At 38.4% G+C, this 24,914-nt stretch overlaps 1 protein-coding gene across 1 annotated transcript; it reads right to left on the bottom strand.

The window, feature by feature from the left end:
* Window positions 1-10,508: 10,508 nt before the first annotated feature.
* On the bottom strand, window positions 10,509-13,099 carry LOC116135923 (LEAF RUST 10 DISEASE-RESISTANCE LOCUS RECEPTOR-LIKE PROTEIN KINASE-like 2.3). Its single transcript, XM_031421634.1, has 3 exons — window positions 12,253-13,099; window positions 11,977-12,036; window positions 10,509-11,817 (listed from the first exon to the last, which is right to left on the bottom strand). Exons 1-3 carry the CDS (start codon window positions 13,028-13,030, stop codon window positions 10,682-10,684), a joined length of 1,974 nt encoding a protein of 657 aa, XP_031277494.1. The 5' UTR covers window positions 13,031-13,099; the 3' UTR covers window positions 10,509-10,681.
* Window positions 13,100-24,914: the final 11,815 nt, after the last annotated feature.

Raw genomic sequence — 24,914 nt, 5'->3', positions numbered from 1 at the left:
AAAACCGTAATATTCGGAGCAAAATGCAAAATAAAAGACTGTAAAAAAAGAACAAAACTTAGACTCATTTTCTCATCAACCTAAGGACTACAAACAACTTAATAAATAAAAAATTGTAGATTCAGAGCAATTACAAAAGATAATGACAGTAAAAAAAAAATGAACAAAACTTTGGCTCATTTTCTTATCAACGACACAGAACAAAAGTTAAACAAAAAATAACTAAGGATGCAGAGCACCGAAAAAAAAAAAAAAAAAAAAAAAAACCTAACACAATCAAAAGAAAAAAAAAAGTAGAAAAATTATTCTCATTTTCTCGGCAACCAAACAAGCAAGAAACAGTTGAAAAGAGCTAATACTTTTAGAATTCGAGATTGAAGTTGAAGAGAAGAGCAAGTGTGAGTTTGTATTTAGAGATTAGGCCTTTTCTGCGCTAGTTTGGGTTTTTCAAACTTTTTTTTTAAATTTTTTTTTAATTCGAGGGCCTACCCTCATTGGGCTGCGTCCGGCCCCTTCTTATACAGATGACAAAGTAAGGAAATTGTTGTCCAGTTGGGGCAACCTTCAACAGTACAAGTTAAAAGAACACTCTCTATAAAAGAACGAGCAATGGACGAAAGGAGGAAACTTTAACCCTCTTGTGTAACACGCAATATTGCCATGACTACACGTTCTCTCATAGACAATTATTTCCACCTCTACCACATGGTACCATTACTATTAAATATTTTTTGTATCTTACTATTAGTTTTTCAATTTTTATTTTCTTTTGGCTTCTAACATTCTGTCAAAGAAGGTGTTATCTGGGCTTATGAAAATTAACTTATAAGCAACAAGTACTTATAAGCTAATTTTAGCTTATAAACATTTGAAATTTTAACCAATTATGTGTTTGGTTATAATATTTATAAGTGACTAATAAGTAATTGACGTATTTGGTAAAATATGACTTATAAGTATATTTTATTATAAAATGACTAAAAAATGTACTACATTAAACAAGGGTATACTATAGAATTTTAAAATTAAACAAAGATAATATGATAATATACTTGGTCAAACTAGTTTATAAGCAGAGTGCTTATATTTTTTTTTTTTTTTTTGCTTATAAACTCAACTTATAAGCTCAAAAAAATTATAAACAAACAGGTCAGCTTAATTTTAGAGTTTATAAAAAAGTTTGACCAGCGTATAAACTTAGACAAACACCTCCTAAACTGCACTTTATGTATACAAGTCATGTTTTATATAAGATAGGTGGGATTTGGATATAAAATTTAGTGATATACAAATTAATAGGCAATCTCTTTTGGGTCGTTATTGATAACTACGTCTATATTTATGGTATAGTTTGGACTAGTCTCTGCAACCAAACGCAAATACTGATGGAAAAGAGGGAATTAAGTACTTTTAAAGTGTTGACGCTTGATTTCGGACGCCAACGACTCGCACGTGGGAAACGCTGAGCTGACTCAGGAGACACACGTGATGGATCCATGAGATTTGAATATTGAGCTGAGATTATATATTTTGCAGAAAATATAAGTAAAAGATTGGCAAGAGGGGTTTTTATAGTGGTTCGGATGCAACAAGCGACTCCTACATCCACTGTTATTTTATTGATCTCTCACTATTTCTATGAATTTGCCCGTAAGGCATACAAAGATGAAGAAATACAGTGTTTTTACAGAGAGAATGAAGATGAAACTAAATCTCAAANACAGTACAAGTTAAAAGAACACTCTCTATAAAAGAACGAGCAATGGACGAAAGGAGGAAACTTTAACCCTCTTGTGTAACACGCAATATTGCCATGACTACACGTTCTCTCATAGACAATTATTTCCACCTCTACCACATGGTACCATTACTATTAAATATTTTTTGTATCTTACTATTAGTTTTTCAATTTTTATTTTCTTTTGGCTTCTAACATTCTGTCAAAGAAGGTGTTATCTGGGCTTATGAAAATTAACTTATAAGCAACAAGTACTTATAAGCTAATTTTAGCTTATAAACATTTGAAATTTTAACCAATTATGTGTTTGGTTATAATATTTATAAGTGACTAATAAGTAATTGACGTATTTGGTAAAATATGACTTATAAGTATATTTTATTATAAAATGACTAAAAAATGTACTACATTAAACAAGGGTATACTATAGAATTTTAAAATTAAACAAAGATAATATGATAATATACTTGGTCAAACTAGTTTATAAGCAGAGTGCTTATATTTTTTTTTTTTTTTTGCTTATAAACTCAACTTATAAGCTCAAAAAAATTATAAACAAACAGGTCAGCTTAATTTTAGAGTTTATAAAAAAGTTTGACCAGCGTATAAACTTAGACAAACACCTCCTAAACTGCACTTTATGTATACAAGTCATGTTTTATATAAGATAGGTGGGATTTGGATATAAAATTTAGTGGGATACAAATTAATAGGCAATCTCTTTTGGGTCGTTATTGATAACTACGTCTATATGTATGGTATAGTTTGGACTAGTCTCTGCAACCAAACGCAAATACTGATGGAAAAGAGGGAATTAAGTACTTTTAAAGTGTTGACGCTTGATTTCGGACGCCAACGACTCGCACGTGGGAAACGCTGAGCTGACTCAGGAGACACACGTGATGGATCCATGAGATTTGAATATTGAGCTGAGATTATATATTTTGCAGAAAATATAAGTAAAAGATTGGCAAGAGGGGTTTTTATAGTGGTTCGGATACAACAAGCGACTCCTACATCCACTGTTATTTTATTGATCTCTCACTATTTCTATGAATTTGCCCGTAAGGCATACAAAGATGAAGAAATACAGTGTTTTTACAGAGAGAATGAAGATGAAACTAAATCTCAAATCTCAGCCCAGCCTCTCGCCTTCCCTCTTCGGGAAGAGAAATGCCCATTTATTCACAAAACACTTAATGCCATGAGAGCTTTTGCAAACTACCTTGACACATGGAAGGCTCTCGTCCATTCATCTCTTTGAAATGAGATAAAGTTGGTGAGAATATCTTAGAGATATGGGCTTGGCAGCTGGTACAGAGAGACATTAATTGTGCTGACATAGGCTTGACTTTTTGAGGCATAACATAAAGAAAGTCCTCAAGTCAACGATATACTCAAAAGTTTCAAAGTCTTTTTATTGCATTCCTTTCATCAGTGATGAAATTAAACCCAGGTCAGAGTAAACAAGAATAGCTGGAAGAATGAAGGCACAGCAAGTCAAAAATGTAACTGGGAGTTGATGGATTATGGTTTGGGCCCAATTTTTCATTTCTGCCCAGCCCACTAAAACGGGCTTCAGGGAGCAGTTTTCGGCCTAGTTTTCATTTCTGTCGAGCCCGCTGAAAATGGCCATCAGGAGGCAGAAATGGGTTTTCAGATTTCAAGCCCAGTTTTTTTCTCCAACAGAAAAATTAAATGGGGTTTCAGTTTTAAGGCCCAACATTCTTTTACTAAATTACAACCACATATTAATTAATTAAATTTTCTATTTGTAATTATTAATTGATGCAATATGTATGTATTATAATTTACAACTAGTGCATTTAAATAAATATTGTCCCTGCAAGGATTATTTTTTTACGTACAATATTAGAATAAGATAGAATGTGAAACAATAAAATACTGGAATTTTTTCTTTAGCCCAAAGGCAAGAAAAAAATTCATTATTTTGTTTTGTAATATTTTAGTCTTATTGTTAATTATAATGATTATCATGCATTATATATTTTGCCTATAGGTAATCTATAAATTATAATTAAACAATATTCACTAAACATGGACTATAAAGTATATCTCTTCAATTTTTAGTGTTATGTTTAGTAGACGAGAATGGTTATGATTTTTGCCTGCAAGTAAATTGTAATTTATTTTAATTTGTGACTAATTATTACCATGAGCTGATACAAGTATAAAATAATTTTATGTTAATGTATCTTGACATTTATTATTCAATCTATGGAGTTATGTTGGATAATCAATTTCATCTCCCATTACTAACTAGGGAGAACTATATTGAATGGAAAGAAAAAAACTTTCTAACTTTGGGGTGTATGAATTTAGATTTGGCGCTTCGCGTTAGCGAACCAAATGCCATTACGGAATTAAGTATGCTAATTGAAAAGTTTCATTTTGAGAATTGGGAAAGCTTGAACCGTTTAAGTCTAATATTCGTTAAAACAAACAATTCTAAGAGCATTAAAGGTTCTATTCCTGAAAGCACTAAGGCCACTTATTATTTGACTGTAGTAGATGCCTAATTCATAAAATCTGGAAAGCAAATGGCAAGCACCCTTATGGAAAAGTTGAGTTCCATGAAACATCATGGATTAAAGGGAGTGCATGATCATATCATGCATATGAGGGATTTAGCAGTAAAAAAGGTATTGAGATATCTTCAAGGGGCAAATGATCACATATTTGTCTATAAGTATATTAATGAATTGGAGTTAATTAGATATTCAGATTCAGATTATATTGAATGTTAAGACACAAGAAAGTTTACCTCAAGCTTTATATTTCTCCTTGCTGGAGGAAGAGTTTTTTGGCGTAGTGCAAAACAGTTGAAGACAACTTTTTCTACTATGGAAACTGAAATAGTAGCATGTTATAAAGCAGTTTCTTAGGCATAGTGATTGAAACAATTTATCACAAATTTAAAAGTGGTCTCATCAATAGAAAGACCAATAAAAATATTTTTTGATAATATAGCAGTTGTATTCTTCTCTAACAACACATGTTCAATAAGTCAATATCTTCAAATAGAAAATAAAACATCTTTTTGTTATAAAGGATGTTCGATATCATCATGTATCAATTGAACATATCAACAAAAATGATACAATCGTCAATCTCTTCACCAAAGGTTTTCCACCCAAGGTGTATGTGGCTCATGTAAGTCATATAGGTTTATGTAAATCATTGTGTTAATAATTATTTCTAAGACTTTGCAAATGTAAATTTGACGATTTCAATTAAATTAAGTTTTTAGTTATTAATTTTGTGTATACAGATAGTTTTGATAATAATAGATGTCGATTATATTTAAGACAATAAAGTTAATCCAAGAATAAATTATTAAATTTTATTCTATAAATTATGGTTGTTACTCATTATAAAAATGTAATGCATGAAAATGAGTGTTCTCGTAATAAGACATATACCAACATGATTCATGACTTGTACTTTTATCATAAACGTGATGAGTCCATTAAGAGTGAACTAAAGTTCTATATATGATTATACATCAAAATCAATCCACTCTTTGATATCATGTGACAAACAATTGATCAAGTGAGAGAATGTAAGTGATCCATTAATTGATCATGTGGCAAACAATCCACTTCGTAAGGAAAGTGGATGTAAATTGAGTAACCACCTCGATAACCACTTGGGGTCCTGGGTGGTGGTTATAAATTAAGGGTTGGTTTCCCCAATTCATGGTTTGAGAAAGATACCCAAAATCCTAAATTGAATGGAGTCAATTGAGTTTTTAGGAGCGAATCACACGAAAACTAATGGTAGGAATTAAAGTCTAAACGGAGGTATGTAATATTTATATCGCATTTTACAGAATAATAATGATAATCTGTAAATTTAGTTTCCACTCTTACAAAAACAAAAAAAAAAACAAAAAATGCACATTCTGAATTTTTATCCATGAAGAGGGTAACATATGTACGAGAAAAAGGTCACTCTAGAGAACATTTCGTAGCACCAGGTAGCTTACTTAGGTGGCCTTTCACCAGTTGTATTTTGCGCACGTCCAACCAAATTTGTTTTGCCATAGTGAACTGTGATGCCTAGTTATAGAGGTTGAGTCAGCTTCCAATTCATTTGCCACATGATCTAAAAATCTTCCAGCTGTGCTAAGGTAGTCAAAGATAGTTAGGAGACTTAATTCTTCTTTTCTTCTTTCACATCATCTTCTAAAGATAGAATGTAACTCTTAGTTTCTTCTATAATTTCTTAGAACCAATAGATTCAACTCACTTATGATTCATTCTTTCGGGACACAACTTTTACCAGAAATGAGTTTCCAGCTTTTCTCCTGGTTGTCTTTTCTTTGTGTTCTATGTTTTCTATTCGTGATTTTTGTCTATATTCAGTTATCTTTAAGCCTTCCTAATATGTTAGAAGCTTGTAGTCATCGATTCATGGGCGGGAACATCATAGCTTATTATCCTTTATGGGGAGGCAGTCGAGATCAACTTTGTGGCCATTGGAATGTGAACACTTTTTGGTAATGAAAGTGTTGTGGCTGAAGAAAAGACGTGCAGTGAAGAAGTTGAGACGAGAATAAAACTTTTCCAGAATGTGGCATGCCGCGGCAAAGAGAAAATTTGGCCCGCGGCGGAAGAAGAACAGCGGGAAGAAACGCAAAGATTAAATCTGGATCCATTATTTTAGATTTTGTCAAATGGTATTTAATTTCAGTTATATTTAAACTTCTCTTTAGTTATTGTTTAGTTATATTTAAACGTCATTTAAGTGTTAAGTAAGCTATGTAATCTAATCCTTTATTTACTTAATTATGAGGGATTAAATAATATATGAATTAGAGATGAGAGATATGAGATTGTTTCTCTTCCTAAAAATAAAGAAGATTGTTAGTGTTTATGTTAAATAAATGTTTTCTCTTCTTTTACACAAGTCTGTCAATTTGTTTTGCTGCTGCAATTCCAACGAGTTGTATAAGTGCAATTTTATTTTGTAATTTGTATTGTTTCAACACTCCTCCGATTTCTAACAGTGGCCATCCTGACTTCGGGCTCAGTTGTGAGAATGATACGACTACCATAATGATCGACGAAGTGAACTATATTGTTTTAAATGTCGATGAAACAGCTCGAGCTCTGAAGATTGCAGGAAAGCACAACTACAAGGACAGAATCCGCCCACCTGATATTCCTAGTTTACCTAACAACACCATCGAGTCTGAACTTTTCAACATTTCTTCTGGGTACAAGATTCTCACGTTAATTTATAGTTTCCTAAATCCTGAAGAAATCATTTGCTCTTTAAAGGACACCCGTGATAAGGATGGCTTCACAATAACAATAGGAGATTTAGGTCTGCCCAGTAGTTTTAGTGTCAATGTTAGCATTCTTGAAGATTCATTTTCAGCAGCAAAACGAAGCCTGTAAGCTTTGGAAGAAGCCCAGAAACAAGGATTTGAGGTGAAATTAAGGGAACCTGAGCGGCATAGAATTCTGTGATAGTTACTGCATTCAATCCAATGGAATTTGTGGTTATGAAACATGGCCTGTTGATAAAGCAAGCTGCTGGTGCCCAAATCAACCTGTCCACCGCTTTGAAGAAGCATGTTCAACCTCACCTATCGGACAACGCCCAAACGGGTCTTCCAGATGCAACAGGTTAGTACCTCAATTTTCAAGGCAGTGCTAATCACTAGAGATTTAAAATAATAATTAAAAAAAAAAAAAAGATCTTAACTAACACAAATTTACTGGCAGTTATTATATGAACAGAGCAATGATTTTAAACTTCAATATTTGAAACATCATACCTCATTTTTCAATCGACTTCATTTCAGACTTTTAAACTTGAGATTCAGATTAATTTTATGACAAAACCGGAAGAAATTTTAACACTCTGAAGATTATGTGCAGGATCATCTTTCAAGAAGAGAAAGAATTACATCGGTATAGGTAATATATTCACATAATAACTTGTCTATTTTTTATCGACCGCAACATTTTATCAGCAACTAATTCTACATGGTTAGAGTTAGGATAGTAAACTGCACGCATATAAGCATATTCATTCTTAATTGCATTGATATATGTTTTACCATTATATCTTTTAATACAGGCATTATAGCTAGTGTGTTGGGGATAAGGATAGTAATAGCCTTTTTCCATTCTTCTCATTAGTGGCCTACGACGAAAACAAATGTTTTGATAAGGTTCTGAGCTTCCACAAGAAGAAAACAGAGAACAATCAAACCATAGAGGCCTTTGTTCTTGCTCCACAGAGATACAATTATTTTGATGTTAAAAAGATGACGAAATCATCAGCAATAAGCTTGGTCAAGAAGGCTATGGTACCGTTTACCAAGGAAAGCTACCTCATGGTCGTCTCGTGGCTGTGAATGTTTTGAAGGAATCCAGAGGTAACGAGAAGAATTTTTCAATGAGGCCGCTAGCATTAGCAGAACATCTCATGTTAATATAGTCACTTTTCTAGGTTTTTCTTATGAGAAGAAGAAAAGAGCACTAATTTATGGATTTATACCCAATGGATCACTGGATAAGTTTATATATAACCAAACCGCAAGTTGGAATGGAAAATCATGTATCAAATTGCTGGTCGTATTGCTAAAGGCTTGGAGTATTTACAAAGAGGTTGTAACGTAAAGATTGTACATTTTGACATAAAATCTAGCAGTTCTTCACGTCATAAGTTTGCCCTTGCTTATAGTATGATTACTTACACAATAACAGTTCAACAACGGATATAAATCATAATTTTGATTGATTTTAATAATGTTGGCAGTGTCAGGCCACTGCAGTCTAAGTATGTCAGGTCACCCTAGCTAGTTGAATTAGAGTTAAATTTTGAGAAAGAACATTGCTTCAGGGCAGTGCTAATTACTAAAAATTTAAAATAAAAATAAAAACAAATTAAGTGGTAGATATTATAAAGAACTGCGCAATTATTTTAAACTTCAATATTTGAAATATAATTCATCATTTCTAATCTACTTCATTTAAGACTTTTAAACTTAAAATTCAGGTCAATTTTATGATCAAACTCAAAGAATTAATTTTGACATTTTGAAGGTTTTGCGCAGGATCATTTTCCAACAAAAGAAGGAACATTGTCATAGGTACTAAAGTCACTTGACAACTTGTCTATCTTTTATTGGCTGCCACATTTTTTATCAGCTAATATTTTTGCATGGTTAGTGTTGAAATAGAAACTGCACACATAATCATTCTTACCGCATTGGATTTTGTATTACCATCACAGGAATTGCAGCTAGTGTGGTAGGGATAGTAATAATCCTCTCCCTTCTTCTTAAAAGTTGCCTCCGACGTGAACAAATGTTTGATAAGGTTCTGGGCTTCCAAAAGAAGAAAACAGAGAAGCATCAAAATGTTGAGGCCTTTGTTAGAAATTTCGGATCTCTTGCTCCACATAGATATAACTATTCTGATGTTAAAATGATGACAAAATCATTCAGCAATAAACTTGGTCAAGGAGGCTGCGGTAATGTTTATAAAAGAAAGCTACCTGATGGTCGTCTTGTCTTGTGGCTGTGAAGGTCTTGAAGGAATCCAGAGGTAACGGAGAGGGATTTGTCAATGCGGTTGCAAGCATTTGTAGAACATCCCATGTTAATATAGTCACCTTTCTAGGATTTTGTTGTGAGAGGAAGAAAAGGGCTCTAATATATGAATTCATGCCTAATGGATCATTGGATAAGTTTATAAATGATCAAGAACATTCAAGTATCAACTGCAAATTAGAATGGAGAATCATGCATCAAATTGTGGTTGTGGTTGTGGTTGTACTATACGGACTCTGCATTTTGACATAAAACCTCGTAGCCTTCTTTTGAATGAAGATTTCCGCCCTAAGATATTTGATTTTGGGCTTTCTAAACAATCGAAAAAAGAAAGAGAGTATCATTTCAAAGTTGTATGCTAGAGAAACTGCAGGGTATATTGCACTTGAAGTATTTAGTCAAAGCTTTGTGAGTAGTCTCTCACAAATCTGATGTCTACAGTTATGGCATGATGATTCTTGGAATGGTTGGAGGAAGGAAAAACATTGATGTTATAGTGTCTCACACCAGTGAAATATATTTTCCAGATTCAATTTATAAGCATATGGAGTCTGGCATTTATCTTAATCTTGAAGAGGTTGTCACTGAAGAGGAACAATAAATGGCGAAAAAGAACTTAGTGAGCTTGTGGTGCATTCATTCATTCAAACCAATCCACTGATAGGCCATCAACGAGTAAGGTTATGGACATGTTGGAAGGTGGCCTAGAAATTTTGCAATTTCCACCAAAACCCTCTTTCTCTTCTCCAACAAGAGCACCTAAACATTCTTCCCCAACATCATCAGCAACACAACTCATCAGAGGAAGAATCCTTCATAAGCTGAGCAAGTTCTGATATGCATTTAAACTACTAATCTGTCCTAGGCAGCATTTCATGACCTCTCTCTGTCATAAGTGATGAAAGTTTCTGTTTTTGTTTGGCGATTCATTTCGGAGAAAACCATGNAACATTTGTTCATTCCTTCACTAAATTACATTCAGAATTCATTACAGACTGCTATGAACATTGCTTTTTGTTTGGTCTACATTTGCTATGAACAAAAATTAATAGAGCACTTAAATCGTCCCAGCCATCTGCCCTCATTTTATTCTCCCCAGGCTGTCATATTTGGAACTGCAAGCAAATACTAAAATTTTAATCTTAGTTAAGGATTGAAGCTTTTGCGTTCTTAAGATTGAATGGTCATGTAAAATTGTACCCTTCAGGTAAATGTTCAGTATCCACTGCATCCGTACATTCACTACGTAAAAGAAAAAAAATCTGGCGTTACGAATAAAGGAAAACTAATGTCCTGGTCCTTGAGCACAAATCAAGGCAAATCTAAATTTTGCCAAATTTTATTACAGTTTACATATCACCCAGATCTTTGAACGGTTCTTCCTCTGATGCAAGTTGTGTTGATGAAGATGCCGGGAAAGAATGTTTAAAGGATCCTGGCGGAGAAGACCAATAAGGTTTTGGTGGAACTTGCAAGTTTTCTGGCCTACCTTCCAACATCTCGACAACTTTTGTGATTGATGGTCTATCAGATGGATTGGTTTGAATGCACCACAAGCTCACTAATATCATCTTTTTCGCCGTCTCTTTTTCCTCTTCAGTGACAACACCTGGAAGTTTAAAATCATTGCTCGGTTCAAGAAGGTTATAAATAGCATCTGGAAAATATACTTCACTTGTCTGAGATATCCCAACATTAATGTTCTTTCTTGCTCCAACTATTTCTAGAATCATCATTCCGTAACTATAGACATCAGACTTGTGAGAGACTCCTCCAAAGTTTCTACAAATCACTTCTGGTGCAATATATCCTACAGTTCCTCTTGCGTTCAACATTGATATGATACTCTCTTTCTGGTTGGATTGTTTTGCAAGCCCAAAGTCAGATATTTTTGGGTAAAAGTCTTTGTCTAAAAGAATGTTGTGAGGTTTTATGTCAAAATGTACTATTCTTGTGTTACAACCTCTGTGTAAATATTCTAGTCCTCTTGCAATGCCGACTACGATTTGATAAAGTGTGTTCCACTCCAAATTGCAATTTGTACTCGAAGATTCTTGAGTATATATAAACTTATCCAAAGATCCATTGCACATGAATTCATAGATTAGAGCTCTTTTGTTCCTCTCACAGCAGTAACCTAGAAGACTGACTATATTGACATGGGATGTTCTACTGATGCTAGTCACTTCATTGATGAATTCCTCTCCATTGCCCTTAGATTCCTTCAAGATCTTCACTGCCACAAGACGACCGTCAGGTAGTTTTCCTTTGTAAACATCACCATAGCCTCCTCGACCAAGTTTTTCGCTGAATGATTTTGTAACGTTTCTAATATCAGAATAATTATATCTTTGTGGAGCATGCGATCCGCAATTTCTAATAAACGCCTCCATTCTTTGATCATCCTCTGTTTTCTTCTTCCAGAATCGTCCCAGGCCAACCATTGAGATGACAATTATAATCCCCACAACACTAGCTGTAATTCCTGTAACAAAAACAAATTAAGGGGGCAAGACAATTATGAGATTAAAAATGAAAATATCTGAATTACTCTTAGCAATCACGGATCATAGCAGAAGTAACTGTTGACTCATGGTAGGTATTCAGTGGAAAAGTAAACCAAGTTGTCTAATCAACATATTACCTATGGCAATCTTCCTTGGTTTGTTGAAGACTGATTTATTATGGTCATTTGAAGATACTCCTGCAGCATAACCAAATTATAAGAAGACTTTGTGTTGAGTAGCAACTGAGAAAAACTAAAAAAGATAAAATAAAAATCTAAAATATAAAGTCTAAAACAGCTAGAATAGTTACTTTGAGTAAAATTTGTGTGAAAATGATTAAATAAATAAAATTAAACGGATTGACTCAGCGGCATATAGATCTTTAATTTCTACCGACAAATTGAGGTACGTACCCGGACCCGGAGACTGTTTTGAGCCTTGGTTGGACAGTGAGATGTCGCATGCCGCCGAGGAGTTCAATTGTCCATTTCGGCAGTAACAAATTGTTTCATTGATCTTAAATCCACAACTTCCCTGAGATTCAATGCATTTCCCACATTCCGCGTAACTTATATTCCATTTGATCTCAAATCCGTCTTGTAGGGCTTGTTTCAAAACCGATTTATTCTCTTTTCCTTGTAGAACCAAGGATTTAGGAAAAGGAACAATGACGCCAACATCGCATGCCCCAGCACCATTAGCTCCCGCTTCTATATAGCCATCCTTCTTGTCCGTACCAGTAAAAGAGCAAGTGAAATGTCCAGAAAGAGAAGCAGATAGCGGGCAAGCGTAAAGTACGGTACGTATCTCATACTCATTAGTATAATTGAACACGGAAGAGAGGGTGGTGTTACCAAATCGACGTGGACAGATTCCATCGAGGTAATCTTCTCTTGCAATCCTGAGAATCTGGGCTTTTTCATCCACATTCAAAACAAGGTAGAACAAGTCATTCATCGTCATCATAGGCATATCATTCTCACAATAGAGTTGCAGGTCAGGATGGCCACAATCACTCGGTCGGTCAACTCCCCAGAATGGATAACCGACTGTAACATTTCCACATCTGAAGGGAAGATTACAAACTCGGTACCCTTCAGAGTAGCTTAATGACTGAATCTTAACAGGAACCACAAGTACGAAACATACCAGAGAAAGAAGAGGTGACCACAGCGAACGCTGGGAACTCATTATGATGGCAAATATGAAGAATGGTTGGACCACGTTTAATTGGGCTGTTTTAGCCAGAAATATGGAAGAAGAAGTAGGCCAGTAAATCACTTGTAAGATTGTAGAAAAAAGTTAACAGGATGACTTTGAAATTTCGTATTTAGTAATTTAGTTGACTTGAAAAACGGTATTCACAATGGCAAGTGCCCATATTTTCTAGACTTCCACTTTGTGGGCAAAACTATGAGAATTTATATAATGTTTTTACATTCCACTGCCAATTACACCTTCACTGTTTTGAATATAGGGATATTATCAATTTAGTTATAATATTTTCGTGAAATACTACGAAGGACACAAGTTTCAACTTGTTCAATTTAAGGTCATTTAACTTTACTTTGCCGTTAAATTTTAACAAAAAAAAAAAAAAAAAAAAAAAGACTTAAATATCCCTAATCATTTATTTGGTTTTAATCTTTGAATTTTAAATTTAAAAAATTGAAAAAAATATAAAAGATTGAAAACAAATTTAGATTAAGAAAATTTGTTTGATTTCAGTTTAAATACTAAAAATTATAATAAAATAGGAACAAAAAACAATAAAAACAATTTAAATAAACAATATAAAACCTAATTTAGAATTAAAAAATTATATATACCAAAAGAAGAGAAAGGACAACATTTTTGTTTTTATATTTATGAAAATTAAAAACATTGAAATCAAAATAAATAAAAAGAGCAAAGCAAAAGGCTTTTCCTAAGGCTGGCTGCTCCGCTGGCCTGATTCTTTTTCTTAATTTTGTTTTCTATTTTTATGTTTTTTAAATAATGATTTTAATTCTGTAATTAGAATTTTCTTCTTAAATTTTGTAGGACATGTGTCAGCATTTTACTGGATAAGATTATTTAGTTGAGTCTATTTTGCTCTTTTTTATATATAATGCATAATTGTCTATTTATCCTTGTTTGCTATTAGTTGTTTAATTTAATGTCCCTACATTGAACAAAATAAAACTTGTGTCCCTTTTGTATCATTTCATAAAATAGTTGTACCTTGATTGATAATCTCTCTTAAATATGTACATTTTTTATTTAGTATTAACATGTAGCTATAATGTCATATTAGTTTACATAAATTTTGTCCCCAACATCAGCGTGCCAGTGTTAATGCACGCCCAAGTCAAGATCGATCTTCGCAAGCTAGCAAAATGAGCCATGTGCGTCAATCTGGCAACTACCGACGTTTCGGTTATGACTAACGTTGTGAGCAACGTACTGACGAGCATGATAACACTTATCAACCTAGCCATCATGACTCAACCTTGCGCATCAACGCGCCCACTGGAGGAGCTTTGCAAGCGATAGACTTGAGAACTCATTTGCTCGAGGTAAGGCTTAACAAAGCTAGCCAGGGCAACCACAACGAAGACTTAGATCGTGTGCAAAAAATGTTTGACGATCTGACAACTTGCCAGAACAAACTGACAGAAGAGGTAGTAAGCTCCCCTTTCACAGAGGAGGTTCACTAGGCCCCGCTTCTATAAGGATTCAAGGCGCTAGAAAGCAAGTTTGATGGAAGAGGGGACCCTAGAGACCACCTCGACAATTTCAATGACCTGATAGAGCTGCATCAGGTCTGTGACTTAGCAAAATGCCAATGCTTTGTGGTCACGTTGGTCGGAGATGCCAAAAGGTGGTACAAGAGGCTCAAGGCGAACTCCATCAACTCCTGGCAATAATTCTCCTCGTTGTACCTACAACAATTTCAAGCGAGGAGGTAGTTTGCAATGCCGCTCAGCTACTTGAACAGCATCCGTCAAGAAAGAGACGAAACACTGACCTCGTACCTAAAGAGGTTCTAGAATGAGCAGGTAAAGGTCACTGATGCCCTCGAGGAATCCATCCGAACTTTGCTAATCGCAGGGATCAAGCCGAACACGGAGCTGTGGAAAGAGCTCCATAGTGAAGATCATGTAAGCCTAGCCAAATTCTACCAGATGGCTACAAAATACTAGCGGGTAGAAAACTCGTTAGTAGCACTGGTGACCAAAGGGGCCCCAGATAGGCGACAAGATCGCTCCTCGAATAAGCGTGGAGGCCAAGACCGCAATGACAGGGATTGCAACAAGTTCCAGAAGAAACAAATAACAGATAACCACGGGGACAGACAGTCTTTCTTGCGGCATGTAGAATATACCCCCCTCACTCAAGATGTCGCCCATATGTACAAAGTGTCCCAAGAGGCAAAGAGATTGCTCGCTCCAAAAAGGATAAGGAGGGCTCCGGGCAAAAAAGACCGAAAGAAGTATTGCCGATACCACAGGGACATCTGGCACAACACAAATAAGTGCTAAGCTCTAAAAGACGCCATCAAAGACCAAATAAGAAGAGGTCATCTGAAAGATTTCGTTAAGGCGGAACTAGCTCGCAAAAATCCTGGCGAGCAAAGTAACCAGGCCGCAAGTCAGGCTTAGAACTCAGCACAACAAGCTCCGCTCCGCCAAAACCCAACAAGGTCTTCGTGAATATGATATATGGAGGACCCGATATAGCAGGGAGCTCGAGACGTGCTCGCGAGCAATATGCCCTGAAAGCCAGAACGGACTTGGTTCCCCAGATAATGAGCTGCGAGCAGAAGCTGCCCAAACAAGAAAGCGAGGTAGTAGGGTTCACAGTCGACGAGTGCGAGGCATCCCCTTGCCACAATCATGACACAATCGTAATCACGGCTAGAATCGGCAACGCCAGGGTCTTAAAGGTGATGGTCGATAATGGGAGTGCGACCAACATCATTTTCTTAGGAGCTTTTCGAGGAATGAGGTTTACAGAAATAGACTTGAGAGCGTGCCTTTCGCTGCTCTATGGGTTTACTGGGAAAAGCCTGGTTCCCAAGGGCACAATCGACCTACTCGTAACCTTGAGGGTAGAACCGAAGGTCAAAACAATGATGACCGAATTCTTAGTGGTAGACTGCCCGACCACGTACAACGTTATACTCGGGAGGCCAATCTTGGATGATTTTAGTGCAGTCACATCGGTGTGCTGCCAAACAATGAGATTTTCGACTTCCGAAAGAGTCACGACGATTAAGAGCTACACCAAGGAATCTCGGGAATGTTATAACTGAGTTATCAATGCTGCATAAAAATGGCCACACCCGAGGACAATGGTCATCGTGGAATCCAAGCCGAAGCTCAGACCACAGACAAGAGCCAGCAGTAGGGTTGACCAAAAAGCTGCGAGAAATAAATGTTAGCGAGGAAGATCCAACTCGTGTGCTGAAAATCGGTAGCAGCTTGACCAGAGAAATGGTCGATAATCTGGTGGGTTTCTAAAAAAGAACCTCGATGTGTTCGCGTGAGTGCACTTGGATATGGTTGGGATCAGCCCCAAGGTAATGTGGCACAGGTTGAACCTCGATCCTCAAGCTCGACCCATAAGGCAAAAAAGAAGGGTTATAGATGCAGAGCACTCTTAAGTGCTCAAGGATAAAGTTGACAAACTCCTGAAAATCAACTTTATCAGGGAAGTCAAGTACTCAGATTGGCTCGCCAACCCAGTCCTAGTCAAGAAGTCGAATGGTAAGTGGTGGACTTACGTCGACTTCACGGATATGAACAAAGCCTATCTGAAAGACAACTTTCCGCTACCATGGATTGACCAGCTAGTAGATGCGACAGCAGATAACGCATTACTCAGCTTCATGGATGCATACTCGAGATATAACCAAATCCTAATGTATTAGCCCGATGAAGAGCATACTTCTTTTATTATTGATTGTGGAATTTATTGTTATATGTAACAGCTACTTTTACTCCTATACTCAGAAAATACATATAATAAAATACATGTATTATACCATAAATAGATGGGCCCAAATTTTTCTTTTATTAAATATACATATACTTTACACAAATATAAAGTTTTATATATACAAAAGCTCTCAAAAACAGGGTGGACAGTGTAACTATTTCTCTTCGCTTGCTGACGCCCATTCGACTGCATCCTCACTTAGAACCTACAACCACAAAGAAAAAATGACAGGGTGAGCACAAAAAGGCTCAGTAAGTAAATCCTCTACTAATCTATCCTTGTAACTCTTTCTCTTAATTCTTTTTCCTTACAATACTCTCTTGTTCTCTCTGTTTCTCTTCCACACAACTCTTTTTCTATTAACTGTTTCTTAAATGTCACGGCCCCATCTTACCGGAGGCACGGTTGGAACTCACTCCACTCTTCGTGACTTATACTTTTCTCTCTCTGTTCTTTCTCATTTGAATGTCACGGCCTCATCTCACTGGAGGCACGGCTGGGAACTCAAGCCCGCTCTGCGTGACTTTTACTCACTCGTATGTCACGGTCCCGTCTTACCGGAGGCACGGTCGGAAGATCACAAAGCTCCCACTACTCGTGACCTTTTCTCATTTTTGTTTTCTTTCTGTTTCTATTTCTCATACTCTTCTCTATAAGTTCTCTGATATATGTCACGACCTCTTCTGACCGGAGGCATGGCTGGGGAATCACAAAGCACCCACTCTTCGTGACTTACTCATTTTCTCTTTCTGTTCTTTCTATTTCTCTGTTTTCTCATTCTACTCATTGGAATGTCACGGCCTCATCTTATCGGAGGCACGACCAGGAACTCTCCCACTCTACGTGACTTCTAATCATTTCTGTACCGATCGGATTTGGTCATGTATGGATTCGGAACTGTTGGCCATGTGAATGTATTCTCTCTCTCGCTTTGAATGTCACGACCACTTCTGCACCAGTGGCATGGCTGGAACCTCACGTTCCACTCTTCGTGACGGTCATGGCCTCTTCTGACTGGAGGCACGGCTGGGGATCACAAAGCACCCACTCTCGTGACTCTACTCATCACTCACGGGTTCCCCATCGCACAACTTACTCTATTCTCTTCTTTAACTCTTAGGATAGCTTGTGCACAAGGTCTCTACTCTTTCTCTAGCTACTCATCATAATGTAGCTTAACTTTTAGAGTAATTCACTACTCTTTCTCAACTTTTTCTCCAGTTCTTTCTCAATGCACAATTAATGCATATGGATGGATCATGCTCATTAATGCACTTAGGAAATGACAATATGCAATGTTGCAATAATTAAGGTTCATAACTCATTCTCATGCTTCTCTTAGGCATTTCATCAAACAACTCAAGTGCATATATAAACTCTACTATAACAATAGCTCTATTTCTTTCTCTAACCATCCAAAATGGCAGAAAACTCCTTCACAAAGCTGCAATTCCTATCAAGGAAAAACACTTCTAAAAAGGTTCACTCAAAACCTTCCAAACTCCATCTCAAACTCCATCCTCTCATCACATTTTAACACTTCTCTTAAATGAAGTGTAATCAATCACAACATGGATAAATACTCATAACATCTCAACTCAATTTCTCAACTAATCAATCACAACATGGATAAATACTCATAACATCTCAACTCAATTTCTCAACAAGCTTAATACATACAAACATAAAGAAAATCTCTACTCAAATGATTTCTTAAACTTTAGCTTGAGTTATATTTTACTTACTTGAGATGGAGTAATTCCACTAGCACTTTGATAACTTGTCTATTCTCTACACTTTTAACCAACCATGCTATAAGACTTCAATTCATATAAAGGTAAAATTAACATCTAAAGCAAGAATCCTTACCTTAGGATGTTTTAGATTAACTTCCCACTTCAAACTACTCAAAAAGCCCTCTTGAATCCTTGAAAGATTGAAGGAAAACTTGAGAGGAATGGAGAATGAAGGAGGCGGTGGAAGAAGAAGAAGAATGAAGGGTTTACTAAGCTTTAGCCCTTTTTAGCTCAAAATATCCTCATTCATTCCCATAATGCCCTTGCTCTTTCTTAGCAATTCCACCTATATCCTTTGATTCATTACAATCACACCCCCACACTAACATATTCTCCATAAAATTTCCTTACATTTTACTCCCCACTTTTCCTACTAATTAGGGTTAGAATGGTCAAATTGCCGTTAGGGAAAAATATCTAAAACTTAACAAAATTTTCAGCTGGCCCGTTGCCGCGGCGAAGAACTCTAGCAGCTACTCCGTGGGCAGTAGCACCTCTTCGCCGCAGTGAATCCTATAACCCCAAAATTTTGCCAATTCTTCATAATTTTCAGGGCAAACACTCAACCAAAGCAACTTATCAATCCAACTAAGGGCCAACCAACCGAAAATGACAACATGCAAGCTCCAATGAGGACAAATCAATAAACATTCAAGCCAATCATCAAATCTTAACTATGTACCTCAAGTGGGGCATTACATTATAGGGTTATGCCATTCGGCCCTAAAAACATTGGGGTGACCTACCAGAGCTTGGTGAACAAGATGTTCGCCAACCAAATCGGTCGTACCATGGTCACTGGAAGCCATTTTGAGCACTTGGGGGGAATGTTCGACATCCTTAAAAAGTACTTAATGAAGCTCAATCCTTTGAAATGTGCTTTCGGAGTGAGCTCAATGAAATTCCTAGGCTTTCTCGTAAAGCAACGGGGTGTAAAAGCCAACCCCGAGAAGATTCAAGCCTTGCTTGACATGAAAAGCTCGATTGGCACAAAACATGTATAGAGCTTGACGGGGCGTGTGGCCGCACTTAGTAGATTTTTTTTCCGAGCTACGGACAGGTGTTTACCATTCTTTGAGACCTTAAAAGGGAATAAAGGTTTCAGATGGACGGAGGAGTGTGAAAGAGCCTCATAGGAACTGAAGAAACATCTGGGACAACCTCCCCTGCTGTCAAAGCCTATCCAGGGTGAGTTGTTGCTACTATATTTGTCAGTATCAAAGTCCGTCGTCAGTGCGACATTGGTACGCAAAGAGGGAGGAGTACAATGGCCGGTTTACTATGTGAGCAAGAGACTGTTCGACGCAAAGACGAGGTACCCTTAGATGGAGAAGCTTGCCTTTGCCCTTGTTGTTGCTGCTAGGAATATGTGACCCTATTTCCAGGCACACTCCATCCATATGCTGACAAACTTCCCCTTGAAGAAGATAATGCAGAAGCTCGAGGCATCGGGTAGACTGATCCAGTGGACAATGGAGATGAGTTAGCATGACATCAAGTATGTCCCAAGGACAATGATCAAAGGCCAGGCCTTGGCAAATTTTGTATCTGAATTCTCTTATCAGACAGAGGCTGAGTCAATCCCGCTAGAAGCAGATACCTAGGGAAAGATCGAGTGACAAAAGCTGAAGTTCGACAACTTATGGCAATGGACTTTGTATGTAGATGGCTCCTCGAATGAGAAAGGAGCAAGAGTAGGCCTCTTGCTTGAAAGCCTAGAGGGAAATCCGATTAGAGCCGCAGTAAGGTTCGAGTTCGCTGCCTCCAATAACGAGGCTGAGTGTGAGGCATTGCTCACCAAGGAAATAAGGGTAGAGTCCATTAAGATCTATAGTGACTCACAACTCGTGGTCCATCAAATTACTGGGGAATACCAGACGAAGGAAGATGGGATGACATCGCTACCTCCAACAAGTGTAAACTGAGCTCAGGCAATTTAGATCTTTTACAATCCTCCAGATCCCAAGGGAGAAAAACTCGCAAGTAGATGCATTAGCTCGCCTAGCCTCTGTAATGAACCAGGAGAAGACTGATTCTATCCTAGTTAAATTCCTCTCGAAACTAAGCATCTCTGCTTCACAAGGTCCAGTTTTAGCCACAAGCCAGAGGTACAGTTGGATGGATGCAATCATGACCTACCTGAAGATGATATACTACCAGAGGAGAGAACTGAAGCCAGAACACTCAGCAAAAAAGCAGTTCGGTACACACTCATCAACGATAAACTGTATAAGCGTGGATTCATATACTGTTGCTGCGATGTATTGACCACGAGGACGCAGATTAAGTTCTGAGGGAGATCCATGAGAGAATTTGTGGAAATCATGCAGGAGGCAGATCTCTAGCCTACAAAGTACTTCACCAAGGATACGACTAGCCAACTGTTTTCGACGATGCAACAGACTATGTTCGTAGATGTGATAGATGCTAAAGATTTGCAAATATTCTGCGAGCTCCACTGCAAGAATTGACAACTCTGACAAGCCCCTGGCCGTTTGCGATTTGGGGCATCGACCTTATTGGCCCCTTATCTCAAGGAAGAGGGGGCGTTAAGTTCATAGTAGTTGCCGTGGACTACTTAACTAAGTGGGCAGAGGCTGAGCCCCTGGCAATAATAACATTGAACAAGCTGAAGGACATCGTCTATAAGAATGTAATTTGTCGGTTTGGGATTCCCTACACAATAATAATCGACAACAGGAAGTAGTTTGACAGTGAAGACTTCAAAACCTTCTACGAGCAGCTCGACATCAAGAAGAGTCATGATGCTGTTTATCGGCCTCAAGCCAACGGACAAGTAGAGGCTGTAAACAAGGTCATCAAACACACTGTTAAGAAGAAGCTCGATGCCCTAAAGGGGAGATGGGTTGATGAGCTGCCCAAAACTTTGTGGTCATTTAAGACGACGACTAGGAGTTCGATAGGTGAAACCCCATTTTCTCTAATATACGGGTGTGAGGCAATGGCCTTAGTGGAAGTGGGAATCAGTTCATTCCGAAGGGAAGTTTTTGACGAGGAAACAAACGAAGATCTTCTTCGTTTGAGGCTAGACCTAATCGAAGAACACCGAGCCAAGTCTCAGCTAAGGCTCACCTCATATTAGCAGCGGGCCAAATCATACTTTAATACCAAAGTAAAAAACAGAGACTTTGAAGTGGGCGATCTAGTTCTCAAGAGTCATCCAGGGTACTCAAAACCAGAACTTGGGGCACTTGGACCCAAATGGGAAGGTCCTTTCAGGATCTCCAAAAAGCTTGCACCAGGATCTTTTCACTTGGAACGCCTCAACAGCGAAGCAATAATACGGGCTTGGAACACCGAGCACTTACGAAGTTCATCAGCATTTAATTATCGATCCATAAATCGCGACCTAAGCGATGGTATTCTGAAAAGAAAACTCGGAGTCAGGAGTCTCAGAAAAGCAGTTGATCTTAGGAAAGCCACGCCAAAATCCAGATTTTGAGGATGAAATATCCTAAATCGACGAAGTTAAACTTGAACTTTTTCAAGGAAAAGCACGTCGAGGAAAATCGGCCCTAAGCCGGCGACGAAAGCTCAAAAAGGATGACAAGTCCGAAATCAAAGCTAAACGTCACATAAAGATTTTCTCGTAGAAATCTGAAAAATCTCATAAAGAAGCAAGCTACACATGATTTAGAGCAAATTCGGATCTTAAAGTCCAACTAGGATGAACTAAATGACTTCGCAGAAATATAATAGCCATTGCTCGAAAAGGAAATGATGAAAAATTTTCTTATATCAATTGAGTTTGATTACAAATGGGCAATCACAAAAAGAAAAGAAAAGAAAAAAAGACAATCTCTCAGGCCGCTAGAGGAGTAGGGGGTTCATCCTCAACTGATCTAGGGAGCTTGCTATCAAGGGGAAGAGACAGATTCTTAATAGAAAGGAAGACAGCAGTGTCACCAACGTTGGAAGCCTCGCTCGGGGGAAGTGTGGTTAGGGGAACTAGATCCTTAACTTCTAGCTTGGGCTTGACCTCTTCTCCGCCTTCCTTGACCTCTTCCTAGCGCTTGCTATCATCCTCGGAGTCATCCGAGTACACGTAGGCCATCCCTTGGGCTTCAACCTTCATCCGCTCGACCTCCTTATGATAAGCTCGCGGAAGGAAAGAAAAGTCGATCGAGAGATAAGCCTCCCATAGCTTTTGCACAAGAAAGACTGATGTCTGCCAGGACCGAGTAGTGATGACCTCATTAAATTCTTTAATTCGAAACCTGAGTTGCCCAGCCTCAGCTTTGGCTTGCTATCGACCTAGCACCTCCTAGGCAAGGTCGAACGAAGACTGTTTGGGCTTGGCCTCCCAGCTCATTGCAGCCTTCTAGGCCAAGAAGAGCTCGGAGTTTAGCTGCTTGTTAGCACCTCGCTGCTATGCCAAACTCTTGTTGGCCTCTACTGCCTTAGCTTCAGCCTTAGCCCGAGCAGCCTTGTTTGCGTTAAGTTTGTCAAGGAACTCCCTTTCCTTGACCCCAAAGGCCGCCACTTCCCTCCTGAGCCATTCAAGCTCAGCCTGCTTAGCTTCTTTCTCTTTCTCTGCAACCTCGGCTCTGGCTAGAGCATCCTCCTTCACTGTCTCTGCTAGCATCTACCCCTTGTGAGTGCTCTCTAAGGTGGCGCTGCATTCCTCGTATAGAAGTTTGCTCGCCGTAGAAACCTGAAAAGAGAAGATGAGAAGTCAGCAAGAAGTGAGAATAACATACAAAGGGGGGCGAACTACCGGTAACTTCGCCACATAGCTAGAAGTTAAAGCCAAAATCTAGGAGGGAGGCGAGTCCTTGACGACTGCAAATGTTTGTGGGGTGACACAATCCCTGGTCACTGCGGCCCCAATGCCGATATGGTCGAGGAGTTGATCGATTAGTGCGTCAACCGTGACTTGGGCCGTTTTGTCTGTTTTCTTGCTCTTCCCAGCAACACTCACCTTGTTGACTGGAGTGAACTTTTTCTTGGCCAAGTCTTTAGCCGTTGTTTTTCGCAGGCCGCCAACCTACACTGTGACCTTTTTGCCTGAGCGAGCTCGCTGCTCGGCCATCTTTTGTTTTCTTGAGTCCCTCGAGGGCTCGATCATTTTCTTTTTACTTAAGCCGTCATGTTACTCGGTTGCCTTCTACTTCCCAAAGCTCCTAATCAGCTCGGGTGTCTTCTTTACCAGCCTTAGCTAGGGCTCGGAGACATTCTTCCCACCAACTGCTTTCGGGGCAGTGGCGGGCTTTTTCGCGCCAAGGCCTTCCCCAAGCTCGCCACTGGCACGCTTTGAGCCGGCGGTATCAGCTAGCTGCTTTGTCGCTGAAGCAGCCGGTGCCTTCTTGACACCCGTCGAGGCTGTTGACTTCTTCTTAAGGCTTTTAGGCTTCTTGACCCACATCTCTACAAAAGAAAAGAAGCAAATAGTGAGCAATCTATTTGCGCTGGAAAGTAAATGTGAGCAAGCAACAACTTGAACCTTTTTCCAAAAGTGCTAGAAATTTGGCCTCGTCTCGACAAAAGCCGTATGCTTTCTGGTGAGGAAGCATAAGAAGCTCGTTGACGTTGTGCTGATAATCAAGAAGGTCGCTAAAACGCTATAGCCTCTGTAAGCTTGCAGCTGGAATATAATTTTGCTCAACGTTAACTGCAAACAAAACAACTCGGTTAGATATAGCGAAAAGCTTGGAAGCGACCCTCGCACACGTGGGTAATCAGAGGCTTACTTGCTTTCGGAGTGAAGACACCGGTTGCTCGGGCTTCGTAGAAGAAGAATTGTGACTCCCAGTGTGAGACTTTCTTCGGGACGTCAACCAACTCGTTGAAACGTACTTTTCTTACTTTGAAAAGGTAGTACCTCTGGTCTTATCCTTTTTTGAGTCTATACATGTGGACAAGTTCTTCGATGGATGGCTCGCCCAATTCAGCGATCATGTACACAATGTACAAAGCGACGATAATCATAAGAATTTGCGGACAGTTGGAGTGGAACGATGTCGAATCGTCTCAGCATGTTGTCGATGAAATGGCGAGGGCGAATGGATACCCCAAACCTCAAGAGGGTCTCAGAGATCGCCACCCATCCGGGCAGGGGGTTCTTCCGAGAGTATTCCCCTTGGGACAATCAGGTTAAGCTGTGGCACGTAGATAGCCTTTATGCATTCGAGATACCTGATGGTGATCGAAGATTGTGGTTCTCTTCGCAGCTTATGGGCTGGAGAAGACTGGGAGTGAGCCAGCTGAATCGAAGCACGATCGAACAACCTTACAGTGTCGGCGTCCGAGCTTTGGGCAACGAATTCTTCGGAGGC

This window comes from Pistacia vera, unplaced genomic scaffold (assembly GCF_008641045.1).
Source record: "Pistacia vera cultivar Batoury unplaced genomic scaffold, PisVer_v2 Contig306, whole genome shotgun sequence".
Classification (NCBI taxonomy): Eukaryota; Viridiplantae; Streptophyta; class Magnoliopsida; order Sapindales; family Anacardiaceae; genus Pistacia; species Pistacia vera.
The sequence above is the reverse complement of the archived record's forward strand: the minus strand, read 5'-3'. Positions and strand labels throughout refer to the sequence as shown.

Excerpts from the sequence above, each read along its gene's own strand:
- LOC116135923 (XM_031421634.1), bottom strand. The coding sequence starts at position 13,030 with ATGAGTTCCCAGCGTTCGCTGTGGTCACCTCTTCTTTCTCTGGTATGT. Across the intron at positions 12,037-12,252 it reads AAAACAGTCTCCGGGTCCGG|GAGTATCTTCAAATGACCAT; the intron begins GTACGTACCTCA and ends GTTATGCTGCAG. Across the intron at positions 11,818-11,976 it reads ACCAAGGAAGATTGCCATAG|GAATTACAGCTAGTGTTGTG; the intron begins GTAATATGTTGA and ends TTTTTGTTACAG.